Source organism: Zalophus californianus, chromosome 1 (assembly GCF_009762305.2).
Source record: "Zalophus californianus isolate mZalCal1 chromosome 1, mZalCal1.pri.v2, whole genome shotgun sequence".
In the NCBI taxonomy this organism is placed as follows: domain Eukaryota; kingdom Metazoa; phylum Chordata; class Mammalia; order Carnivora; family Otariidae; genus Zalophus; species Zalophus californianus.
The window spans coordinates 3,447,814-3,457,008 of NC_045595.1; the positions used below are offsets into that span (position 1 = coordinate 3,447,814).

Consider the following 9,195-nt stretch of genomic DNA (forward strand, 5'->3'; position numbering starts at 1 on the left):
GCACCACGTCGGCCTTCCGCAGTCACAACCAGCCTTACACAGACTCAGCATGCAGCCCAGCCTGTGCCCACCAGGGACCCGATGCACTTGAGAAGGGGGACTCGGGTCTCCATCACTGACCTCCTAACATGTCTACCCACCGAAAATGGAGCCTGAGTCTGGGCAATGATTCACTGTGCTCAGCATCACACCTGTCTTCCAGAACCTCCTGAATTCCCTTCCTGCCTGATGGCTTATACTTGCTAAAAGCAAATGAACCCAGGAGGGGTAGAAACTGACAGTGAGGCAGGTCTGCTCAGCGGAGGACTTGCTATGGTCTTCATCTCATGCAAGGCCCCAGACATGGGATTCACTGAGTGCCCAGGCCTCATGTGTATAATTATGATTACGTTTCACTGCAACCTTAACCGCTGGACTCAGGGGTCAGCCGCATCTGGAAGGCTGGAAAGTAGGCTCAGGTCAAATGACCTACCCAACACCACCCCCACAAGGAAGCACAGGGGAGCCCACGTCTGTTGGACCCAAAACCCACATCCTCACCACCAGGCCAGTGGTTCTCAGCTGGGGTTCATCCTGCCCGAGGGGGCACCGGGCAATGTCTGGGGTGCTGCTAACATTGAGGGGTTGGGGGCCGGGGTGCCACTCAACCCCCTACAGAGCCCAGGAGGGCCCCCACAGAGAATGACTTGGCCCCATGTCAGTAGCGACCAGGCTGAGAAAGCCTGCACTAGCCCACACAGCCCCGTCATACAAAATAGCCAGAGTCTTGGGGAAGCGCAGAAAGGTAGTGGGTGGCAGGTGGTGGCAGGTATCTTCCCAGACCTATGACATCATCAGCAATTGGGGAACCTCTGCCCCGTCCCCACAGATCAGGGCTCCCGAGGCCACACCCCTTACCTTCTCCAGCCTTCTGTGTTCTCGTGGTCCAGGCGGAGCTTCTTAACCTTCCGCATTAACCACTCGGCTGACCTCAGGAGGGTGGGGGGGCCTGTGAGCAGAGAGGACCCAGGCTGCACCTCCCAGCAGTCTGGGGGCGCCCGCGCTCAGCCGTCCTCCAGGGACACCCAATGCCAACGGCGTTCCGATGAGGCCCTGCCCAGAAATTTGAGAGGGTGCCTGGCATTTGCCAGAAACCAGCATCTTTTTTGAGGTGCAGTCCTCCCAAGGCGAGAAGTCCCCGAGAAGAGAACAGTTTCAAATGATGCCAAGGACGCCATCCTTGGTGCTCACCAGAAACAGAATAATCCCTAGTTCCCCGCTATGGCCACTCTCTGATGGCCTTCCTGACCTCACCTTCTCCCCTTGCCCTTGACCATGATCTCCAGCCACGCTGGCCTTACTCTCCCCTGCAGACACTGACTCTTTCTCACCTCAGAGCCTTTGCTCTCGCCAGTGCTGCTGCCTAGGACGCCCTCCCCTGCTTTCCGTGTGACCCGCCCCCTCTCCTACTCCACCCTAGTCTCACCTCTTCAGAGGGCTTTCCTGGCACCCAATCCAAAGTCACCGCTCTGTCACCCCCACACAACACCTGGTCCTTCTGTAAAGCACTGAGTCTGGGATAGTGGTTCTCAAGGGGGATGACTCTGCCCTCCCACCCCGGCAATGTCTGGGGACATCTGTGGTTGTCTCAACTGCAGGTGCTCCTGGCCTTGAGGGTGCCGAGGAGGAGAAACTCTGCATTCTTTATTTGGGGGAAAAACTGAGGAAGATCCTTAGGCCGTCACTAGGCACTAGAATAAATCTCTGATGGGTCAGATGGTATAACCCCAGCATCTGTGAGTCACCTCCTCTCTCTCTCCCACTTAGGTCACATATTTAAATGGTGCAACATCCTAGGACCTCAGTAGGTCAAATGATTATGGAATACAGAGTCTATTGGGGGTCAACTGATTCCCCTAAACCAGTGGGTCTCAACGAGGGTCAATTCTGCTCCCAGGAGCCATTTCTGGCTGTCACGACTGAGAGGTACGGTACTGGCTTGCAGACCAGGGAGGGAGCTGCTAAGCATCCCACAGTGCACAGGATGCTCACCTCCACTCCCCACCGCAAAGAATGATCTGGGAGCTGAGGCTGAGCACCCCAGCTCCAGGTGAGCGAGCACTCTTCACTGGGATGTCAGCTCCAGGGGGGCAGGCCTACATCTGTTCTGTTCCTTCTGTACTTCCAGAGCCCAGAGACATGCCTGCCACACATGAAGCATTTTTGGTCAAATTAACGAGTCCCAATCCTCCCGTGAGTGCTGTCTAAAGTCAAAGGGAGCCCTGGTTTGGTCAGCAACCAAACCCCTTCTTGAGGAGGAACCAGGCCCCTGGTGGGCAGGTGCCCAGGTGTTTCAAGAAGAAGAAAGCAGCGCGTGGCCCTAGGACTGAGATTGTAGGAGAGAGATGAAGCCAAATGTCACCATAAGCAGCACTGGTCTCACTCTCAGTCCTGTGGTGAAAAGAGGGGTCGCCGTTGTCAGAGAGATATGGGTTCAAAGCCCAGCTCTACAACTTCCGGTCTCTGTGACCTTGAGAAACACTTAACCTCTCAGTTAAGTTAAATTAGGTTAAGTTTAACCTCTCGGTTAAATTGTGCCTTAGTTTCCCCAGCTACTTAAGACAGTACCTATATCAAGGGCTGCTGTCAGAATTAAGTGCTCAAGTAAAATCCTGCATGTGGCAGAACCTACATGACAGCTAATACTGTCAACTAAACAAGTCATTGAAAATCCCGCCACAGGGAGAATTAGACCAAAGCTCCTTTTAGAGCCAGGATCCCCACCAAATGCTGACTGAGCGCCAGGCACTGTGTTAGGTTGAAGGGGGGATGCAGCCACACCTCTGCCAGATCCGGCTACAGTCAGCGTTCCCCTCCACAATCTTCCAGGGGGTTCTTACTGGGGCTGCTGGAGGGCAATGCTGGATGGAAATAAAAGTCTCCAGCTAGGGCACACAAAGCCACAGCCACTGGCCTGGGTCCCAGCCAACCGCCCAGGGAGGGCAATGACCTCAGGGTTGTAGAAAACCACTTCCTGCAGACTTCTGAATCCTGGAGCATGCAAATGAATCCCACCAGCCCACACACCAGCCATCAGGGTCACCCCACCCTGGCACAACTGACCTTCTAGAGGGTCCAGAAAGCCTCCATTCCAGCTGCAGGCGGCGTAGGACACAGACCTGGACAAAACAAACATGTCATTAATGCAGCAGGTTAATGGAGAGACTGGCTAACAACTCGCTCTCCTTCCACGCGGGAGTCCTGACTGTCCAGCCTGATTCAGGTTCTAGAGATACCTCACAGCCCTCCAGGGCTGTCTGCATGCCCCGAGCTGCAGCCGGGAGAAAAGACCTCCCATGTGGCCCAATTCTCTCAGGAACCAGCCAGGGACTACACCACAGTGCACACCTCCAGGGCTTCGGTCCCAGCTCCTGGAAAGCACGTTGGTTCTTGCCACTGAGACAAGTGACTTCCTCGCGGTGGGGGGCGGGAGAACGGCCGTGGTTGGTGTAGGGAAAGGGAACGGGGCACTTCTGATGGCTCAGCTGCAGCATGGATGGGGAAGTGTCAAGGCTGGCCTAAAGCTGCGTGGGAAGGAGGTGGGCGGCTGGACCCGGCGGGGAGGGAGGCTGAGAGAAAGGGCTGGTCCCTGTGGGGGTGAGGGCTAGGAGAGGTCAAGCGCTGGGGCGGGGTTTGGAGGTAGGGGCAGGAAGCAGATCCAGGAGGTGGCCTCCGCTCTCATACAGGGAGCATGTGTTTGCATGGGAGGGGACCTCCAGAGCCTGCGGCGAAGGGGAGCGCCGTGGGTGCGGCCACTCCCGGAAGGGACCACAGCCAGGTGGCGTGGGCAGCGACGGGACGAGCGGGGAGGCTGGGCCGGGGAGACGGGAGGTGGCCCGCCACCGCAGGAGGCGGGAGAGAAGGAAGGGCTGACGAGGGCCCGGGGCTGAGGGGAAACCGAGCCAGGGGCTGTTGGAACCGGGAGTCCGGTCCGCGGCAGGGCCGGGGTGCGGAGAGGGTGGGGCGGAGGGCACCTGAGAGGCCGGTCAATGGCGGGTCCAGGGTCAGGGCTGAGGTGGGGCCGGTCAATGGCGGGTTCAGGGTCGCGGCCGAGGCGGGACGGGGCGCGCGGGCGCTGCTCACCGGGCTCGGGGCCGGCGCGGAGTGGCGGCCGGGCTGGGCAAGGCGTCCCGGGGCCGGAGGGGCCTCACACTAGAGGCTCCCTGCCCGGGACTGCGGCCCCGGAAGTGGCGGGCGCGGGGGACAGCAGCGGCGGCGGACACGGGAGAGCCGGCGGCTCCGTCCCCTTTGACCCGGAAGTTGAGCGGCCCAGGTAGCGGCCTACGATTGGCCACCGCCCGGGCGGTACCAAGGGGCCCGCGGCGCTTGGGGGGAAAGCCGCCGGTTCGGCTCTGGCAGCCAGAGGCTTGGAATTTCCCTGGGGCGGCATCTTCCGGTGCAGGGAAGAACGCGGGAGAGAGACACCCCTAAACAATTTGGTATCACCCAACCGGACTCACTCTACTTCTACTAATAGTGTCTAGAAAAAGCCGCTGTCAGCGGAGCGTTGGTGGTATAGTGGTTAGCATAGCTGCCTTCCAAGCAGTTGACCCGGGTTCGATTCCCGGCCAACGCAAGCAAAAGTACTCTTTTTGTACTTTCTTACCAGAGCCTATTTAAATTTTCCTACTAAGATCGCCCAACTGGAATTTGTTATTACCTTGAAATAACTTTTAAAAACGACAGGCGAAATCTAAAAGCCAAAACACAGGAATCAATATCGCATTTACTCTGGAGTAAGCTTTACAATGCTATGGCGAGGGAAAAACGCAAGCGTGTTTCCGCCCGGGATCGAACCGGGGACCTTTCGCGTGTGAGGCGAACGTGATAACCGCTACACTACGGAAACCGGTAGAGGGCGCGGCTCCGGGGGCCGCTATAGAGCGCGCGATTTCGGGGCTTCTTGCCCTTCCGGAGCCTGCGGCCCTCCTCTGGGGGCGGTGCGTGCTGGGGATCTCCTAGAAGCGGGGCACACACACGTCCTTATTACCCAACCGTCAACGCAGAGCTAGGTTGTCAGCATTTTAGATCAACTTTTTTTTTTTTAAGACCTAGGAGGACAGGAGGGTAATGGCAAGAATTTAGGGTCACATTGCTGTAAAATCTGCCCCCTCCCCTCCACCCCACAACCAGGATTAGAGTGAGGGGAGCGAGGCAGTGGCCTCAGCTTCAGACATTAAGGGGGTGGGCAAAAAACCGCAATAATCAAGGTAAATGATATTTTGAGGCACTATACCAAGAGACCCTATTAGTGGCAAAATAACTCCATAATGAACAATATATCAAAACTACAAATCGAGACGGGTTTTGGCAGTGCCTCGCCAAGTCGTAGTGGGGTCCGAGGCAAGAGCAAGAACGTGTGCCCCTCTATGCCTGTTTTAGTGTATTTTCGAAAGGCGATTGCCCCCCAGAGCATCTTCTAGAAAATACTGAAACTTAAAAATAGGCGTGTTATGATTCAAAACCTTAAGAACTTATCATAATGTCATTTTTCTGCGTTTACTGGAAACAAACACCATCAGTCACATTTTCAACATTTACTTCTGGGGAAAAATTAACCATTGGACATTGCGTAGAACCCCTGTTGAGAAGACACACATTTTTCCTCATGCCTCAGAGCCCAATAGGGCTCAGCCCAGCACTGTCACGGCCACAAAGCATGAAGACCCTTCTGTATTCGTTTCCTACTGCCCCTCTGACAGAGGACCACAGATAGTGGCTGTAAGAAACCACAAGCTTACTACTATACACAGTTCTGGAGACAGGAGTCTAAACATGGATCTGGAGTGGCTAAAACCCAGGTGTGGGCAGGGCTGGCTGCGGGAAGCTCCAGAGAGAATCACTTAGACTGCCTTTCCCAGCCTCTGGTTCTGTTGGTGCCTCTCCTTCTTTGATGTGGACATTCTTGCCTCTCTCTTGTATGTGACTACATGAAGCCCACCCAGATATGCAAAATAAGCTCCGCATATTGAGATCCGTATTGTGTTTGCAAGGTCTCTTTTGCCGTGTGGGGGAGCATATTCACAGGTTCTGGGGGTTAGGATGTGGACTTTGGAGGAGGGCAGTATTCCTCTCTCCTTATTGGACATCATTCCTTAACATCCTTTTTTGACAGCAGCCTAGTATTTCATTCATTCATTCATTCATTCATTCATTCATTGAACAATGATTTACTGACCACCTACTATTCGAAGGGGGCAGGGCAGCAGTCCCAGCTGTCCTGGGGGTGGTGATGAGTGGACTAATTTGAGGGAAACTTAGAACCTCCTCATGCTGCTCTGGCCACAGCTTCCAACTCACCTCTCCATACACCTCCTCTGCCACCCCTTCCCTCCCTCGTGGCCCAGGCTGGGCCCCTGGCCCTCTTTCCTCCACACCTGCACCCCTCCCAGGCGGCCTCCTCCTCTTTCTGAGTTCAAACCCCATCTACGCCTGGTGGACACCCACAGTCCTGACTCCACCCAGGCCTCCCCTGAGCTCTAGACTGGGGGTCCAGCTGACCCTCAGTGTCTCCACGCAGGGTGTGGATGGTGTCACGGGCATCCCAAACTTATCATGGTCCAAACTGAGCTCCCTACCTTTCCAGAACCTGCTTGCTATGGACTGAGCATTTGTGTGCCCCCCAAATCCATATGTTGAAACCTAACCCCCAAGGTGATGATATGGGGAGGTGGGGTCTTGGGGAAGGGCTTAGGTCATGAGGGTAGAGTCCCCATGAATGGGATGAGTGCCCTAATGAGAGAGGCCCCAGAGGGCTCCCTGCCCCTTCTGCTCTGTGAGCACGTGGGGAGAGGACAGTGGTCAGTGACCCAGGAAGAGGCCCTCGCCAGACACGGAACCTGCCAGCACCTTGGACTCCCAGCCTCCAGAACTGTGAGAAATAAATGTTTGCTGTTTATAAAAAACAGTCTGTGGCAGTTTGTAGTAGGAACCTAGCCAGACTAAGACATTGCTCCTTCCTCCATCCCCCCTGACTGAGCTGAGGATGGCTCCTTCCTTCCAGATGCTCCGCAGAATCGGGGAGCTGCCCTGGGCTCCTTGCTCCCCTACCCACATCCAATCACTCAACAAGTCCAATTAGCTCTGCTTTCAAAACACACCCAAAATCTGATCACTTCTTCCCCACTGGATGGCCATCTCCCTGGTCCACCCCATCACCACCACCATCCGGTGCCTGTCCCCTCTGCCCCCAGCCCTGGCTCATGCCCTCGCCCTCAGAGTCCAACCTCCACCAGAGGGCGCCTGTGAGCACCCGAGTCAGGTCCTGTCCTCCTCTGCCCACAGCCCTCAAGGGCTCCCACCTTCCTGGGGTAAAAGGCGAAGTCATCCCCGAGGCCCATACAACCCTGCACGAGGACCTCCGCTGGTCCCTCGCTGCCCTCACTTCTCTCCCCTTCACCCAGCCTGCTCCAGCCACACAGGCCTCCTCACTGTTCTCCAACTGCCAGGCAGAGCCCTGCCCCAGGACCTTTGCACGGGCTGTGCCCTCTGGCACAGGCATTTTCAGGGCTCATTACCTGTCCTCCTCCAACTCTTGATTTCAATGTTACCTTCCCAGAGGAAACTTCCCTGAGTTTCCCCCACCTTGGCATCCACAAATTCAGTGTCTATCACTTCACCATGTTCTTTCAGTGGCTTATTAGTCTCTGAAACAATCCCATTTGTAGATTTGTTTGCTTGTCCCTCTTCTGTCTCCTCCACTGGAGTAAGGACTCCACCAGTGCAGGGTTTGCTTGCTTGTTTGAATCTGTTTTGTTACCTATGTGTCACTATGGGGTCAGTAAACATTTCTTGAAATTATGAACAAATGAGAGTTGGCCAGAGTAGAAAAGGCCCGGGAGTGGGAATGGAGTAATACAGGTGGGCTTCCTGGTGGAGGGGAAGTAGCTCAGGAAATATGTCATCTCCCCTGTGAACCCCATCAAGGCCCGAGAGCTCATTCATCTGCCAAAACAATCAAAACACAAACAAAAACTCCTTTAAAATGATTTCTTGGGTCATTCAAGCCCACATGGGGCAGCCAGTGTCCTGGGTGACATCCCGTTGCTCCCCCTCTCAGCCTTGGTTTGCCAGCGAGGTCCTGCTGGTGATCTGGGGGAGCTGACCATCTCAGAGAGGTGCCCTGGCTGAAAAGGACGACACTTCCTTTTTTCCACCAGGTGTCAGCAGGAACATGACCGCCAGGCGTCATGCAGTGTCCCAGGCCTCCCAACACTGCCCCTCTGGCTGCCCTAATCACCCTCCCTTCCAGCCCCATTCTGAGCCCCAGACCTCAACATCTCAAAGTCAGATGCTCCACTCCCCCAACACACACCCCAGCATTTGCAGGAGTGTCCCTGTCCCCAAGCCGACCACCACGGCAGGCGGGATTGCTGGCCTGTCCTGCCAGACGTCTACCCATTCCAGGAGTTGGAGGGTGGGAGTGGAAAGAGAAAAGAAAGAAGGGAAGCAGAGAGGGATTCAGTATTTCCAGTCTGGGAAATGTCTGTTGCAAAGGCTGGCTGCCTCAGATCCTTTTGGACATCTGAGAATAACATGCACGAAATAATGGAAATATGTGCTGGGAAACATTCTAAGGAAATGTCACACTTTAAACTCATTTACTCTGCCCATCAACCCCATGATACGGGCACTGTCAGCAGCAGCATCCCCCTTTTAATGGTGAGGAAACAGAGACACAGAGAGGTTAAGTAACTTGCCCGAGGTCACACAGCTTATAATAATGACAGTCAAGATCCAAAGGCCATGGTGTGAGACTAGGCCACCTTCTACACAGATGAAGTTCAAGGTAATCAGATACCTGAAAAGAAAAGAAAAACCTGTTGAATCCGAACCAGCCATTAGAAGATCTGCCCTGAGCCTTATCAGGGTCATGAGTAAATTAAGACATAGTAGTCTGATGGGTTTCCAGGCAAAAGAACAGAGACAGCCCAAATGTGCCCCCACAGTTTGGGGGAGCCATGAAATGAATGAGGAGGCCCTCTGTCTTCGGAGCTGGAGCAATTTGGGTAGTTGTATGTCCTACCCTGGTGATTTATAGAGATCACCATCCAAAAAAGGAGAGATATAAATATGTCTGGGCATACGCACAGAATGTCCCTGGAAGGAATCGGTGAAATGGGTCACAAGAATGGCTGGCTATGGCCTTTGGATGAG

At 54.9% G+C, this 9,195-nt stretch overlaps 1 protein-coding gene and 2 non-coding genes across 11 annotated transcripts in view; 1 reads left to right on the forward strand and 2 right to left on the reverse strand.

Moving 5' to 3' along the window:
• Positions 1–4,280, reverse strand: part of DPP9 (dipeptidyl peptidase 9) — a 39,463-nt gene extending 35,183 nt beyond the window's left edge. For 4 of the 9 annotated variants that reach the window (XM_027586233.2, XM_027586239.2, XM_027586238.2 and 1 more), the window contains exons 1-3: positions 4,123–4,280; positions 3,103–3,158; positions 898–988 (exon numbers count right to left, since the gene is read on the reverse strand). In XM_027586233.2, the coding sequence (XP_027442034.2) occupies positions 898–953 (56 nt within the window). In that variant the 5' untranslated portion in view covers positions 954–988; positions 3,103–3,158; positions 4,123–4,280. Of the gene's footprint in view, positions 1–897; positions 989–2,031; positions 2,183–3,102; positions 3,159–4,013; positions 4,034–4,122 lie in introns of those variants that run through there. The other 5 variants (XM_027586234.2, XM_035722430.1, XM_027586235.2 and 2 more) reach the window with 5 other exon arrangements.
• A 263-nt stretch (positions 4,281–4,543) lies between these two features.
• Positions 4,544–4,615, forward strand: TRNAG-UCC. The gene has a single exon. It is a non-coding gene; the product is annotated as a tRNA-Gly (tRNA).
• A 200-nt stretch (positions 4,616–4,815) lies between these two features.
• TRNAV-CAC lies at positions 4,816–4,888 on the reverse strand. Its single transcript has one exon. It is a non-coding gene; the product is annotated as a tRNA-Val (tRNA).
• Positions 4,889–9,195: the final 4,307 nt, after the last annotated feature.